General features: G+C 45.3%; 2 protein-coding genes and 1 pseudogene across 4 annotated transcripts in view; 1 reads left to right on the top strand and 2 right to left on the bottom strand.

Moving 5' to 3' along the window:
- MYBPH (myosin binding protein H) overlaps window positions 1–5,692 on the bottom strand; it is a 14,126-nt gene extending 8,434 nt beyond the window's left edge. For both annotated transcript variants that reach the window (XM_069074606.1, XM_069074607.1), the window contains exons 1-3: window positions 5,417–5,692; window positions 4,357–4,491; window positions 3,412–3,579 (exon numbers count right to left, since the gene is read on the bottom strand). In XM_069074606.1, coding sequence (XP_068930707.1) covers window positions 3,412–3,579; window positions 4,357–4,491; window positions 5,417–5,600 — 487 coding nt within the window. In that variant the 5' untranslated portion in view covers window positions 5,601–5,692. The remainder of the gene's footprint in view (window positions 1–3,411; window positions 3,580–4,356; window positions 4,492–5,416) is intronic.
- Window positions 5,693–5,794: 102 nt separating this feature from the next.
- The window catches only part of LOC138151118 (folate receptor alpha-like), a 115,774-nt pseudogene continuing 105,689 nt past the window's right edge, over window positions 5,795–15,879 (top strand).
- CHI3L1 (chitinase 3 like 1) overlaps window positions 10,976–15,879 on the bottom strand; it is a 16,411-nt gene continuing 11,507 nt past the window's right edge. For both annotated transcript variants that reach the window (XM_069074609.1, XM_069074608.1), the window contains exons 7-10: window positions 13,178–13,292; window positions 12,728–12,910; window positions 12,001–12,117; window positions 10,976–11,756 (exon numbers count right to left, since the gene is read on the bottom strand). In XM_069074609.1, coding sequence (XP_068930710.1) covers window positions 11,619–11,756; window positions 12,001–12,117; window positions 12,728–12,910; window positions 13,178–13,292 — 553 coding nt within the window. In that variant the 3' untranslated portion in view covers window positions 10,976–11,618. The remainder of the gene's footprint in view (window positions 11,757–12,000; window positions 12,118–12,727; window positions 12,911–13,177; window positions 13,293–15,879) is intronic.

Consider the following 15,879-nt stretch of genomic DNA (forward strand, 5'->3'; position numbering starts at 1 on the left):
ATATATATATATATATATATATATATATATATATATATATATATATAGAGAGAGAGAGAGAGAGAGAGAGAGAGAGAGAGAGAGAGAGGTTGGGGAACTCTGCAAACTTTAATACAATAGTGGTAGTAGTAGTAGTAGTAGTAAGGTATGTAGTCAGACCACTACTTGAATCCAGGCCCTCTGACAAAGCCCAGTGAGTTTTCTGTGGAAGAAATCTCTGAGACCATCTAATCAGAGGGTCATTGGGTGATAGATTGATATGCTGCAAGCCAGGAGGGACAGTGCTGAGAGGAGGGGCCTGCTGGAAAGTGTCTGGGGACAGAGAGGAGGGGTAGGAACACTCTGTCTCTCCTGGGATTAGACAGCCACCATCTGCCTGTCCAGGATGCCATTCCTTTTTGGAACAGAGGAATGATGTTGGAGCAGCTGAAAGGGGGAGAGGTATGCTTGGCAGGCCCAGGTGGCAGTAGGGGAGAACAGCTGAGGTCCTTGGACAACAGGACCCCTCCCCTCTGCTCCTTTGGGAGGGACTCGGTTATTCATACTTTCTCCCTGCCCCCATCCTTCCCTTTTTCTCTCCAGGAAATTCCTTCCTCCTTTTGCTTCAGAGGAATTTTAATGAAGTGAAGTGCAAGCAATGTCTGGCTTGTTTGATGGGGTTATTCATCTTCTTCCACAAAGGGCCTGGGCTTCCAGTAGGGGCTGCCTCAGCTTAGCACCTTTGTCAGGGAACAGGGATTCCTGTCCTTTCTCATCAGGTGCATCACAGCCTGTTCTGGGGATATAGCTCTGCTCTAGATGTGGGCTAAAGAATGACACTCTTGGAATCCTAGGCTGACTGTTAGGAACCTTGATTTTCCGAAATCCAATTACAGTGTGCCTGTATAGTAATTTTTCCTTACAAATTAGAACTCTCCCTGTCTCACTGTGTGGTAGGAGTACAGAGAATTAGCCTCTTCAGTCTTGGAAGGACCTGTGGAGGTCATTTTTTCCCTTACTTTGCATCTGGGAAGGGTCAAATCTCTCCTAGGTCTAAATGATGGGAATCTTTTGGGGTTTCAGAAAACACAAGAGAGGACACCGGAAGAAAGGCATAGCGAGAAGAGTACCAGACTGAACCTGGAATCAGGAGACTTCAGTTTGAGTCTTGCCTGTGTGACAGGGGACAAATCACTTTACTTTTCTGACTGGGTTTCAATAACCTCACCTGTCAATGGTGGAATAGAAGCAAATGATCTCTAAGGTCCTTTATCAGGATAAGATTCTACTATCCTAAGCAATTTAAACCACTGTTTTCCTAGAGTCTCTGAAACCTAGTCTAGCCTATCCCTAAAGATTCCAGTTAGAATCCCAATTCTGGATCCCATTCCTTTGTGAATGGGCCAACTCACTTCATCAGGCAGGAGGTCATGGTGGACCTTTGGAGCCAGTAAGAACTGAGTTCAAATTTGGCCTTAACTGTGTGACCCTGGGCAAGTCACTTAATTTCTCTGTGTTGCCTCAGTTTCTTTATCTGTAAAATGAAGGTATTGAACATGCTGTTCTCTGAGGTCTCTTCCCTTTCTAAATCTATAATCTTGAACCTCAGTCTCTTGATCTTTAAAATGAGGTTTGGCCAAATGGTCTTCCAACTTTAGAATCTTCCTGATCATCATTATGGGCAGGGAGAGAAATAACCAGTGTGGCAAGGGAAAGAAGGAAGAAGAAGGCGCAGATCCCAGGACACCTGCTTCTTCATGTCTTTCTCCACCCTGGGGCCACAAATGATCCCCAGGGAGCTCATATCAGACCAAGTGACTCATTGCCATTAAGATACGAAACCTGATCAGCCCTTCCAAGGCAGTAACTAATAGGAATGAGGCTAATGCACCCTGCAAATAGAAATATTAGTAACAGGGACAGGGTGGTTGAGTTCCAGGGTCCTCAGCCTGCCTCTTTCTTTCTTGTTTTTCTTTCCCAGATCTGTTCTCCTTCCTAGAATCCTAGGATTTACAAACTAGAAACACCCAGAGAAGTCAGCTAGTTCAACATTCTCATTTACAGATGAGGAAACTGAGGCCCAATTAGCTGGATTGATTTGGCCAAGCTCACATGAGTAGTGAGGGTCACATATAAAACCCACCTGATTCTGAATCCAACTCTCTTTCTTATACTTCCTGACACCTTTCATCTCCCTAATTCTGCTGTTCTATCATAGATCATACATCAAGCTATGGCCTGATTCAGAAACCCTCTTAGCTCCCTCTCCAATTAGCTCTCTGTGCTCTAATCCATCCTCCACTTAGCCTCTAATGAGATTTCCTAAAGCACAGGTTTTGACCAAGTCACGCTCTGCTCCTCTCCTCTCCTCCCCAATAAACTCCCTATTGCCTCCAGGATCAAATACAAACTGCTGTTTGACATTCAAAGCCCTTCCTAGCCTAGCCCCCTCCTACCTTTCTAGTCTTCTTAGTTCTTAAACCCACGCAATCCAGTAACACTGGCCCTCCAGTCTGTTCTGAAAACCAGCCACTCCACCTTTCTGCCCTAGGCATTGTCTTTGGCCATTCCCCAACCCTACCATATTCCCTCTCCACCTTCAGGCTTCCTTTAAATCCCAACTAAAATCCCATCTTCCGCAGGAAGTCTTTCCCAACCTCTCTTAATTCCCTCTGTTAATGTTTTCCTTTTTATCTTGTCTATTGTTTACTTGCACATATTTGCTTTCTTATGTCTCTGCCACTGTCTCTTTTTGTAGCCCGGGCACTTGGCAGAGTGCCTGACCCATAGTAGGTGCCTAATTAATGCTTATTGACTGATTGGCTGATTGAATCCCAGGCCTTTAGAAGAATATGGGACAGGGAAATGAGGCTTTGGAGAGCAAGAAGCCTGTTTCTGTGGCAGTAGGAGGGATTGAGATTAGACATGCCATAGACCTTGATTCTGAAGGACAGGAGATCCTGAGACAAGTGCCTAGGAAAACATCATGGTCTCCTAAAAGGATCATCAATCTGAATTCAGAGGGTCTAGGTTCAAACCCCAGTTTGGCTGCTTACTCCCTGTAAGACCTTGAGAGAATCGTTTAATATCTCTGGCTGCAAGTTTCCTCCTTTGTAAAATAAGGGGGTGAGACAAAATGACCTTTAAGGTTCTTTCTGGTTCTAATTCTAATGACCTTTATTACCCTTCCCTGAAGGACGCTTCCCTTTTGGCAATGGTCCAGATTGAGAGGTGTCTTTCTGATTGAAGGGCCTGAGGATTTTCTGCCCTGGAGATGTGGTTGGCTAGGGCTTCAGTTTAAGAAGAATGATTCATCCCAAGTCTCTCTTCCCTTCTTGAAAACTTATGGTCCCTGTGTCTCACTTATAGCTCTAGGAAGAATGGAGATAAGGAGGTGGCTGGGAAATGAAGGTGATGGGGGTGGTACTTTACCAATGAACTCCTTGATATGGACAAGCTGGTCCAAGACAGCAGCAGGACCAGTACCCTCTGGGCTCACGGCAGAAACACGAAAAAAGAGCTTGTTTCCTATGGCTAGGTTCCGCAGGGTATGCTGGGTGACCATCATGGGCTGTGCATTTACAGGTACCCACTCTGAGGCTAGGGAACAAAGGGAGATGTCAAGGGAGAACCTTGAGTTATGGCAGCTGATCACTTGCTGTGTGTCTTTGGGAAAGCTACCCTTCTTCTCTGGGCTTTTCTTAGTCTCCCTTTTCCCCTTCCCATTGTCCAAGATACCCTGTATTTCAAGTCCTTTCTAGCTGACTGATTCTTCCTGGGATCTGAGGCAGAGACAGAGCTTCTGGGAACCAGAGAGGGCATGTGATCTGTGCAAAGTTACCCAGCAAAGCAGAAGCAGAGAAGAGAGCAGAACCTCATTACCTCTAGGGGAAGAAGGGAAAGAGAGAGTACAACTAGAAACCTAGAACCTTTTATCCTAGAACCCTTGGTTTTTCATTTTAGATTCTCTTGGAGGGATGGGGGAGGTGGGAAACCTTTCTGTAGTCATCTCATAGATTTCTCTGCTTTTAATCCAATTCATCAGACTTTTATTAAGCTTTTAATATATGCCAGGCTCTATGGTAGGTACTAAAATTACAAGATGGAAAATAGCATAGGCCCTGAGTTCAAGGAGTTTGTAAATCTGTTCTGGGGATAGAGCACTACCTTCTCACAGATAAATATGTAGAATAGGGGGCATCTGGAGAAGGGCCTCTCCGACATTCTATAGAAAGTCCTATAGACATGGAGATCTCCTTGATTTCCCTTGGCTAGAACTACCACAGATATAACCTCAAATCCCTTTCTGGCTGAAGGGTTTGCTGATCTCTTGGCTCCCAGCCTCCTCTGTCTTCCACCCAAGTCTGGGCAGCTCACCTCCCTCCAGACGATATTCCAGCACGTAACCCTTTATTCCCCACCGTCCCAGGCTTTCTGGGGGGTCCCAGCTCACAGTCACTGAGCTCTCAGTCACATCCTCCACGGTCAGCAGCAATGGGCAGCTGGGGAGATCTGTAGGGAGAAGACCTGGGGTTAGTGGGCTTGGTGCCCAGCGCCCTCTCCCTCCCCTCACCATGATTATGATGATGGTCTTATTTTTTGGACCAGACTTGTGATTTTATCAGTGTAAAGGAGAACCTTTCTTTGTCTTTGCAGATGAATACTGGCTCTGCAACTTAGAGACTTGAAAATCATAATAATGATAATTAATAGTAATAGTGTTCATATGATGCTTTAAGGTTTGCAAAGCACTCTACAGATATCTCATTTGATCCTCACAATAACCCTGGGAGGCAGGTCCTATTATGATTCCCATTTTACAGATGAGAAAACTGAGGGAGACTCCCATTAAGTGACATGTCCAGGTTCATATGGCAGGATTTAAACTCAGGTCTTACTGTTTTCAAGTCCAGCATTCTATCTACTGCACATCTAACTGCCTTGGGTGTTGCTTGGGGTCACTTAGATATTCTGGGACTTGTCCAGGGTGACAAAACCAGTATATGTTTTGGCAGAATTTGAACGCAAGTCTTCCAGACCCAGAGGACCAACTTCCCAACCACTCTCCCACACTGATGACAGTGGACATTTACATAGCATTTTATATTTTGCAGAGTAATTTACATACTGGACTCCACAACAAACACATGGCCCACCTGTGAGGAAGGGCCTATAGAAAAGATTATGCCCAATTTACAGGTGAGAAAACTGAAGCTCAGAGTAATTAAAGTCTTGCTTGTGGTCACACAGCTAGAAAGCATTGGAGGTGAGATTGGAACCCAGTTTTTTTCTGAGTCCAAATCCAGTGTTTTTTCTACTCCATCCCAATGCCCACAATAATTCACATTGACAAAGCTATTTGACAAAGCATTTTCCCTCTTATAATATCTGCCTCCCACCTCCACCAGTCACTGTCCTCATCCCCTTCTCCCTTCACCTTCATTTGCAGGTGGGGGCTTAGAGACTGCAGGGGGTGCTGGGCTAGTCTCCTCTGAGGCTGGTTCTCTGGGTTCCACCACGGTCTCTTCTCCTGCGGGTTCTGGGGTGGGCTCCTTGGCAGGCTCTGAAGCCTTTTCCTCTGGCTCGCAGGCTGGGGTCTCAACCTCTGCTTCTCCAGGCATCCTTGGGTTGGTTGTGGGCTCTGAGCTCAGGGTGATCTATGCAGGTAGTGAGGGTGGAGATCTCTAGGGCTCCTGGGTGCCGAACTCTGGGCTTATATAGTCAGTAGCCACCCCGCCTCCCAACCAAACTATTCCCAGCTGTGGGGTCAGGTCAAGCTGGGGGAATGAAGGGGGGGGAGAGAGTAGGGAGAAGGCCAAGGCAGTTGTAGCCAGGAATAGCTCCAGGGGGAGGGGCCTTGATAGCCCCCTGAGGAATTGGCTCCTCTGCCACCCCTGGGACGTGCTAGAGATCCTTCAGCCCCCTAGAGCTTCAGCCTCGGAGGGTACCCGAGAGGTAAGGAGGGCACTTGTTGAGGGCAGGAGGGGTCAAGGGGCAGGAAGGGAGGGGGAACCTTTCACCTGGAAAGTGGCTCGAGATCAGATTTCATTAGGTCGGTTTCCATATGCTCCCCAGGGACTTCTCTAACTGAGCAGTCAGGTGCCCAAATGTTCTGATAATGCGCCCCTAACTTCTCCCCTCATGGAATGTTTCCTCAGCATCCCACCCAAAGGCCTCACTTCCTGGCTACTGTCTCTCTAGCCTTGTCATTTTTTCATCTGAAATCCCTGATTTCGTAGGGTCCTCATTTTACTTCTTCCTCACTCCCTGAGAATACCTTTGTTAGTGTTGGGTCAAGTGAAGCTAGAGCCTGGGGTCTATGGGGAGAAAAGGAGGGAGGGAAGGACAAACAGATACCTTGGTGGGAGAGAAATTGTCTGTCAGAAAGCCTTTAATCAGTCAGGCCATATCCTAATTGACCCTCATAGGGTCCAGGACACCATGCTTTTGTTGAGTTGAAGTGGCAGGATTTTTGGTTTCTCTGAATCTATTCCCTGTGCCTCAGTTTCCTCATGTTCAGTAGAAGTATTTGGTCATGAAGTTATCAACAATGGCTAGTTCCGTGGGACGGGGATCGGGCCAAGGATGGGAGTGTCCCTAGAGACACTCTGGCTGAGGCTGACCACTTCTAGAATCTCTAAATCATCTTGAGTTTAAGTGTCAGGGGTGGAATGGGGGTTACTGGGGTGGGGGCTGCGGCCAGAGTCCCTTTCCATCCTATGCCTTTCTCCTTTTCCTAACAGTGAGCTTTAGAGTACATCTTGGTTCTGGAGACGGTGTCATGTCTCAGGAGAATGATTGGTCTCTCATATGCCTACCCAAGAACCTTGCAATGTATAGGTGTGTGTGTGTGTGTGTGTGTGTGTGTGTGTGTGTATGTGTAAGAGTAAAGGGGAAGGTGGAAAAAAAGAGAGGAAATTATGACAGTTCTGAGACCGACATAACATTTTGGACAGTGGTGGTGAATGTTTGGTAGTGGTAGGGTCCCTGGGATCCCCCTTCCCCACAGATACTTGCATTCTCTGCCAGGTGACTCATCAGTGTCCTGCCAGACAAGGGGTGGACCCTGGAGACCCGATCCTTGACCTTGGATTCTGACTCTGTGGCTATAAGTGACCGTGAGTAAGCTCACAGCACCCTGAGTCAGCCCCTGGAGAGGCACAGTACCAGGCTGGGGGGGTAGGGAAGGAGGAGAAGGCGATTTATGCTGCCTAGGCATCAGTAACCCTAGGGATAAGGGGCAAAATCCCAAACGTCCTCCTAATGCCAATCGAAAAATTACAGCTTTTTTCTAGTTACCCAGGCAGATTCACAGCCAAGTTTTTATATGCTTTGCCCTCAGGCAAGAATCCTGCCCTTGAGATCAGATATTCCAACTGGCTTCAGATTTCTAAACAGTTAATAGGTGTCTCCTTCCCTGCACCTGGAACTAGCTTTGCAAATAATTAAGTTAATTAGATTATTTGTCCCCATAAAGAGAAAAGGTATCCTAAGACAGCAGATGATCCCGAAATCATTTCCCTTTGGTTTTAGGCTCTCTTTGCACTTATGTTTGAAGGTAATTGTATGAGAGATATCCCTTGCATCAGTAGAAATGGGTCAGCCTCCTTATCCTGTATCCTGGGACTACATTCACTAATACCACATTACCTGAGCAGGGTCAGATCAGAGCTGTCTTCAAATATAAAAGATTAGCATGTGAAAGAAGGATTAGATACTGAGTATTATACATGTAACACATATAAAAATAACAATAGCTAACAATATAGTGTTTACTATGGCCAGGCACTGTTCTAAGTGCTTTTCAGTTACTCTCTTATTTAATCCTCACAACAACCCTGGAAGATAAGTACTATTATTATTATCTCTCTTGCAGATGAAGAAAATGAGGCAAACAGGGGACAGGTGACTTGCCCAGGGTCACACAACTAGTCTGAGGTTAGATTTGAGCTCAGTTCTTCCTGGTTCTAGGCACAGCCTTCTGGCTGCTGTGCTCCTTAGCAATACTAACCATTGAGTGGGATCAGGAAAGGCTTCTTCTAGGAGATGGTCCTTGAACTTCTGAGTCTTTTTTTTTTTTTAACTTCTGAGTCTTAAAGAAACAGAATTCTAGGGGCAGCTAGGTGGCACAGTGAGTAGAGGGCCGACCCTGGAGCCAGGAGGACCAGAGCTCAGATCCGGCCTCTGACACTTAACACACACACACATACACACACAAAAGCTAGCCATGTGACCTTGGGCAAGCTACTTAACCCCAATTGCCCTCCAAAAAAAAAAGAAACAGAATTCTAAGAGATGGAGGATCCCATAGCCAGGAAGTGTCCGAGGCTGGATTTGAACTCGGGAAGATGAGTCTTCCTGACTCCAGGCCTAGAGTTCTACTCACTGTGCCACCTAGATGCCCATAAATTGGAGGTAGGAAACGCAATTAGGAGGCTTCTGCAATGTTCCAACGTAATGAAGGTGGCAGCCTTGTAAGTAGAGAGGAGGGGGTAGATGCAGGAAAATCAACAAGCCTTAGTGTAGATATGGGAGTGGGAAGAGTCAGTGATGGCTGAGATTGGGAACCTGTGTGGTTGGCAGGTGCTGGGCCCTCCAAGTCAGAAAGCTGGGAAGATACAAGAGTTTGGAGGGAAAGACAATGTTGAGTTTGAGTTACCTAGTGGACATCCAAGGGGAGATGTCCAGCAGGCAGTTGGTAATGTAGGGCTGACACTTAGGAGAGAGGAGAGCTGGATAGATAGATTTGGGAATTTGTAATAATTGTAGATTAACTCATGAGATCTGCTAAGATGTGTGTGTGTGTGTGTGTGTGTGTGTGTGAAAGACAGAGACAGAGACACACAGAGAGAAAGAGGAGAAGGAGAAGAAATAGGAGGAGGAAAAGGAGGGGAAAAGGGAAGGAAAGGGGGAGAGAGGAGAGGGAAAAGAGAGGGAAAGTAGAGAGAGGGAGAGGAAAGAAGGGAAAGGAGGGAGGGAGAGAAGAACATAGGGAAAGTAAGAGAAAGGCAGGGAAAGGGAGAGCACATAGTATAGGGTGGGGGTTTGGATGAATTTATTCGACTCCTGGGCATGAATTCTGTTACTGAGAGTAGATGTATGACCATGGGATTCACCCCTCTGAACCTCAGTTTCCCCATCTGTAAGATGGTGATAATAATACCTGTAGTAGCTAATTCATAGAGGATTCAGGGGACTCAAATGGGATATGTATGACAGTCTTAAAGTTTATATAAATAACAGCAATTATTATGACCTCTAAGATTCCTTCCAATTCTGGGATTCTAAGACTCAAACTGTTCTCTCTTAGCAGGCTAGAATATATATACCAACTGCCTTTGGAGATTGGTTAGGCAACTGTTTGAATTTAAGAGGATCACAACAAAAAAAGCATTGTTGTGAGGAAGGACAATTAAACATGTTAGATTATCAAATTACTGAATATTAGAGTGGTGCCCATGTTAATAAGAACTTGAAAATAGGGGTGGCTAGGTGGCATAGTGAATAGAACACCGGCCCTGGAGTCAGGAGGACCTGAGTTTAAATTCGACCTCAGACAATTAACACTTACTAGCTATGTGACCTTGGGCAAGTCACTTAACCCTAATTGCCCTGCCTTCCCCCCCTCCAAAAAGCAAAAAAAAAAAAAAAAGAAAGAAAGAAAAAGAACTTGCAAAGTAAAGATGTGAAGCTAAAAACCCAAGGCAGGTAATCAATCTGCACATAATAGAGAATTAGGTGCACATTCCAAGCAAGACTGAACTCCCTCCTCCCTTGCCCCTACCCCCTCACTTTACTCCACAGATTGGGCCAGAACCCTCTTAGCCTCCTGTGGATTCATGGGTGAATTTATGGGGGATACTAAAGGCCAGGGCTGGTCTGACTCTAACCTCTAGTTAGGCTAGAAAACCACCTATAAAAGATCCAGAAAGAGCTACATTCCTCACAATACCTCTTAGCTACCGTACTAGTTTCAGATCCTGCTTATTATGGGCTGTGACTGGTGGTTTGATTTCTTTAGTTTAAGACCCTTTCCAATCCTTAACAATAGATGAGTAAACAGTTTGAAGCTCTTAGTCATTTAGAGCCTGTGAGAGGGTGAGGGGTAACCAGAGAAGGGAGATTTTGAGGGCATTGATTGTGTGGGGGCAGAAGAGGAGGAGGAGGCCAGAAGGGACTCTGCAGAGAGAAGACAAAGATACAGAGTGGGTAAATTTTGTGTGTGTGTGTGTGTGTTGGGAAAGGCATAGAAGATAAGCTTTGTCCCTCCACAATTGAGCCCTAAGGGGCTCCAAAAAGTCTTTGGAGACCCTAGGTTGCTACAGGGAGAGCAGGAGGATGGATGTGAGCTCTATAAACTGGATCAATCCTTACAACCATGGAAGGTCTGGATTTAGGTTGGGGGATCAGGGAAGCAGGACCTTGGAGAGTGGAGGGGAGCAAAGACTAAAAGGGACAGGATGTAGAAAGGACTAGGAGATTTGAACCTAGGAGAGGCAGGGAGATGTAGTGGTTCCCCTTGCACTCCATGATGGAGCCCTATAGTTGGAATCACAGGGCCTGAGTTCAAATCTAAACTCCTACAAGTCCTTGGAGAAGTCACTTAAGTGCTGAAACTTGGATTCCTCATGTAAAATGAAGTACTTGGCTTAGACAGAGAATCACAGAGTCATAGGACTGGAGAATTGGAAGGTATCTCTTTCCTCAGTGGCACAGCCAACTAGTCCTTTATCTAGCCTGTATCCAAGGAGGAGAAACCTACCCATTACCCCTCAGGGCAGCGTATTCCAATTCAAGATCGCTCTAACTCCAGCTTTCATATTTCATGATCTTAAGAACCCCACTATCCAGATTGTGTGGTTCTGTCCAACAGTTGGTATTATTTATCTTTGGACCAAAGACTGAAATGTGAGTGGGAGGAGAGAAGTAGGGAGGAGTGCTTTGGGAGAGGACCAGCCAAATGGCACAGAGATAGATGCACCGAGGCTCAAGCAGATTTCTGAACTGTTCCTTTTATTGTTCAAATAAATGGGATTAAGAAAGTAGAAAGAAGGATGCTCCAAGGTGAAGCCCAAATCTCTTCTCTAAGGAGAACAAGCAAGACTGCTCAGAGGTCTGTATGATTATCACCCCAGGATAGGACCCTGGACTGGAAGAGAGGTCTGCCTCTCTAGCTATTGAGTGAATATCCATCAATGTCCAGGGTTTGAGGCCCAGGGGGCTTAGGAATCAGTCCATGGACAGCTCTAGGATTATGGAAACACATGCAACCCATTCTCAAGTTTTTATGGAGGGTCAACTCTGTGGCCAGTCTTGACCTGATCTTCAGTCCTCGGTGCCTGTCCCTCCCCCTCTCCCATCCTCCAAAGTGGCCCCTGAGGCAGAGAACAGAAGAAAAGTGAGTAGTACATTTGACCTTTAGGAGACATTCTTATGACCAAAGGCATTTTCTCACCATAAGATACATTCCCCATACCCAACTCTTAGTCCCAGTTGGGGTTAAGGTGATGATGGTGATAGTATGTCTCTGTGTGTGTATGTATGAGAGAGAGAGAGAGAGAGAGAGGATTACACTTGAACTCTGGCCCCAGAGCAAAAACGGAAAGGATGGGAAGCAGAGACGGATGGCATGACAGGGTCTAAGTAGAGAAGAGGGCATCCTTGATGGCCACTGTCAGGGGGAAGGGTTTCTGATTGCAGAAGGTGCCCTGGAAGTCATCCAAGTCAAGAGCCCATACCATGGCTCCTGCCAGTCGACTGGTCTTCAAGTACTGTACCTAGCAGAGTAGATGAAACAATGGACAGGGTTAGATTTCCCAGAGACACCAAGGTGTGTGTGTACACACACACACACATCTATGGTATACTATATTATATACCATTTTGGAAGAGAAGAGTGGGGGGAGGAAGTAGCACAGCTTGAGTCCTTGAGACTCAGCCCATGATCTCCCACCCTGCGAACAGGGATGTTGTCTTCCCTCCCCCCTCCCTCAATCCTGGACCCACCAAAGGAGCCCTTACCTTGTCTCTGACACTTTCCTGATCCTCATAGCCCACCCATTGGTTGCCTTTCGTGGCATAGGGGACCTTTTGTTCCAAAATCCGATTAACAGAGGCCCCAGAAAGGAAGCCACAGACCTAAAAGGGGGGAAAAAGAAAAGAGGTACCAGTTGAGAATTTCCCTAACTGAATAGACCCTAGGACTGTCTGTCCATTGTTCTCAGTCCCATACTCTTCTGGTCCCCACTTCTGCCTATAGCAGACCTGGCTGACACAGAGAGATCCAGACAGATTTCCATGCAAGGTGAAAATGCAGTATCTAGAGGGGAGAATTCCGAGCTGGGTGCTTCAACAACCTGTGGGCTTTTCTCTGGTTGGGAGGCAGAGAGGAGGGAACAGTGACACTTGTCAATTAATCAGCATGCATATGTGCCAGGAACTGTGGGAGGTGAGTGAATATAAAGACAAAAATAAAAACCTCTGCCTTCAAGGAGGAGACCACATGTACACATCTCTAGGGGGTTAAGTATAACAAGGCTGGAAAGGTAGATTGGGGCCATATGAAGAAGGGTGTTAGCCCATCACCGTCACCTACTCTCATCTATGAGAAGGTTTTCTACCCCTATTCCCACCTCCCATCAGATGTGCCAGGTCTAGTGAAGAAGATGAATGTTGGAAAAGGTTAGCAGGGAGTGGTAGGGAAGGAGACTTCTTCCTTCTGACTTTACTCCCTCTTCCTTTTGATTACCTCATAATAGGCCAGGACTCCTGGCTCCTTGGTGTAGAGTCCTTCAATCCCAGGTCCCAGTATTTTTGCTCCAACTTCAGAGTCTGAAGAGGCTAGGGTAAAACTATTTCCAAAGGTTGGGATGCCCATGATCAGTTTGCTGGCTGGGGCACTCCTCGACAGCATATAGTTCACAGCATATCTCTGGGGAGGAAGGGAAAGAATATCATGAACATTTATCTGGCTAGGAGGAAAATGGGGCCCAGTGGTTTGTGTAAAATCATCCTCTGGGGCTTTCACTCAGGTCATCTGATTCCAAATACATTGCTTTCTCTACTATACAATGTTGCCTATCCTGTGGACTAGACTACTGACCATGAGGGGGATTCTCCAGTGCCTTATACTGCCCTACCAACCTACCTCCATGTTTCCAATGATCCTCTTTTTTTTCCAACCTTAAATGATACTCACAACATTGCTGTAACTGTCATCTTTCTTTCCCTTGTACAGAGGGCTGTGATGTCCTGTGGTCTTTTTCCAGGCTCCATGGAAGTTATAAGTCATGAGATTGATAAAATCCACGTACCTATAACAAGGATGGTAGTGGATTAGATTGGGTTGGAGGGGAGGGAGTCAAAAATAAACATCATCTTCAGTGACATCATCATCGCCAGGCATTAACAAAACTCAAGCTCTACTATGTGAAGTAAGATGGGACAAAGATGTTACCCAGACAAGGCCCTGACTACTGGAGCTCATGGTCCACAGCAGATGGCCACATCACCATATATTCAGATAAGAATAATCCTTCATTCCCTCCAGGATCTCAGATTTAGTCCTCATGAACGCTACTTCTACAGGTGCAGGTCAAAATCCTTCTATAACTTGGCAGACAGTTTTTGTGAATCCCTATGGCCAACAAATTCATCATCCTTTAGTCAACCTTGTGATGAGCTTCTCTGATTTTGATTCAATTTAACAAACATTTATTAAGCACCTACTATGCTAGGTGTTGAAGATCAATCAGTTAATCAACAAATATAAGACTTATAAATATAAGTGCTAACCATGTGCAAAATGCTTGAAATTTAAAGAAAAGGCAATAAAATAGTCCCTGCCCTCAAGTGGCTTTTTTTTTTGTTGGGGTAAAACTGTACATATTCAGTTAAACAAATACAATTATATAGCATCTAGCTGTAGCTAACATTTCTGTAGTGCATTAAAGTTTGTAAAGCCCTAGACATAGGTTATAACATTAGGTGGAGATGCCAGCATTAGCACCTAAGGGAATCAGGAAAGGCCTCATATAACAGGTAACATGAGTGGAGCCTGGCTAGTTTTCCAGCCACAAATATGTAACCATTTTCCATGCCCATATCCTTGAAGCTTCTTGAAGACGGTATAATCTGCCAGATCTTCAGTTCCACTGACATAGACTTTAGGAAACCAGGGTCACCTCCAACTCAAGATGAGACATTGGAGAAGGGTGTTAGTGGAGGTTCAGAGAGCAGAAGAAAACCCCGACTTAACCAATGCAACCTATTTCCAGTTACTTGTCTGTGGCTGGCCCGATCTAGGAATTTCTGGGCCACTTCACCAACCTGGTGATAAATGGAGGCTTAGGGAATGGCAAATTCATTTTAGTATATGAACCTGGGGACTGCAGGGCTCCGGGCTCTTCTGCAGGGATAGGGGTCCCAGGATTGTAACTCTAAGGTTGTATTCTCCTCCAGAAGCATGCCTAAAGAAGGATTAACTTACATGAAGGTAGCAGGGGAAAGGGTGAGAAGAAGTGATGAAATTTTCATATGTATAATAACTGACCCTCAAAGCACTTTACACATATTATCTAATTTGGTTTGCTATGATAAATGATATTTGCCGTGATAAGTTTTTTTACACCAACTGGGGTAAGAAACAAAGTCATTTGACTATAACAGATGTTTAAGTGCCATGAACTCTACTCATTCCTTTGGTTCAGTTTGGGGTTCAAAACCCTTCATAACCTAACCCCTCACCTTTCCAGTCTTCCCTCCTCCATACTCTGATCCAGTGACACTGGTCTTCTGGTAGTTCCTTGTACAAGAAACTCCTCCTCCTGACTGGGAATTATCTCAGGATATTCCACCATGCTTTGAATTCTCTCCATCCTTATCTCATCCTCCTGGCTTTCCTGGCTTCAAGTCTGAGCTAAACTCTCATGTTATAAGAAGCCTTTCCCAATCCTCAATGCTTGTGCCCTCCCTCTTTGATTGTGTCCAATTTAGCCTGTATAAATCTTATTTGTACATAGTTGTTTGCATCTTGCTTCCCCCGTTAGACTGTGAACTCCCCCACAGCAGGGGCCATGTCTTGCCTTTCCTTGTCTCTCCAGGTCTTATGTGTGTGGCACATAGTAGGTGCTTAATAAACATCTATTTATTAGAACTGACTCGCCAATATTTGCAAGGGGGATGGAGTCAGTAGAATGAACGTTGAATGCTTGATTGTGTAATGATGAATGTAGTATTGAGGTCCACGTACCTTTTCATCACTTCTTGGTACTGCTTCCCTGAATTATTTTATGTAATATATCATATATATGATCATTTATCTTTGAAAAGACGTTAATTGATATTTCAGCTTCCAATCTCTTTTGTCTCCTGTCTAATCTCCATCAAAATAATATTCCTAGGAAAAGTTCTGGCAAAGTCACTCCCTTGCTCAAAAATCTCAGATGGCTCCTAATTACCTTTAGGATAAAATACAGACTTCTCAGCCTTTCATTTAACCTGCACAGTCCAACTCCACCCTTTCTTTCCAATATTATCTCAAATGACCTCCCTTCAGGTACTCGGTATAATAGGCAAACTGTACTGAGAGCTGGTCCCCAAACTCTGCCTTGCTCCTTCTACCTCCCACTGTGGGGCAGCCACACAAGTCTTTCCCCATGATTTCGAGATTCTCCCTCCTCAACTCTACCACCCAGTGTAAAGGCAGCCACTATGAGAATATAAGCTGCTCTCAGTGATGAAGAATGGCAGAGGTGATGGGTGCCAAGGCCCAGAAGGAGATGCATATTTTGGGGCATGGACAATCTGGACACTTTTTTTTTGCTTTTACTTTCCAATGCATATTTGTTTCAAAGGATTTTTTTTTTAATTTGTCTATTTTTCCAGTGGGACAGAGGATAT

The sequence above is a fragment of the Petaurus breviceps genome, unplaced genomic scaffold, assembly GCF_028583685.1.
Source record: "Petaurus breviceps papuanus isolate PSGF00001 unplaced genomic scaffold, PetGlider_PUasm1.0 90895, whole genome shotgun sequence".
Taxonomy (NCBI): Eukaryota; Metazoa; Chordata; class Mammalia; order Diprotodontia; family Petauridae; genus Petaurus; species Petaurus breviceps.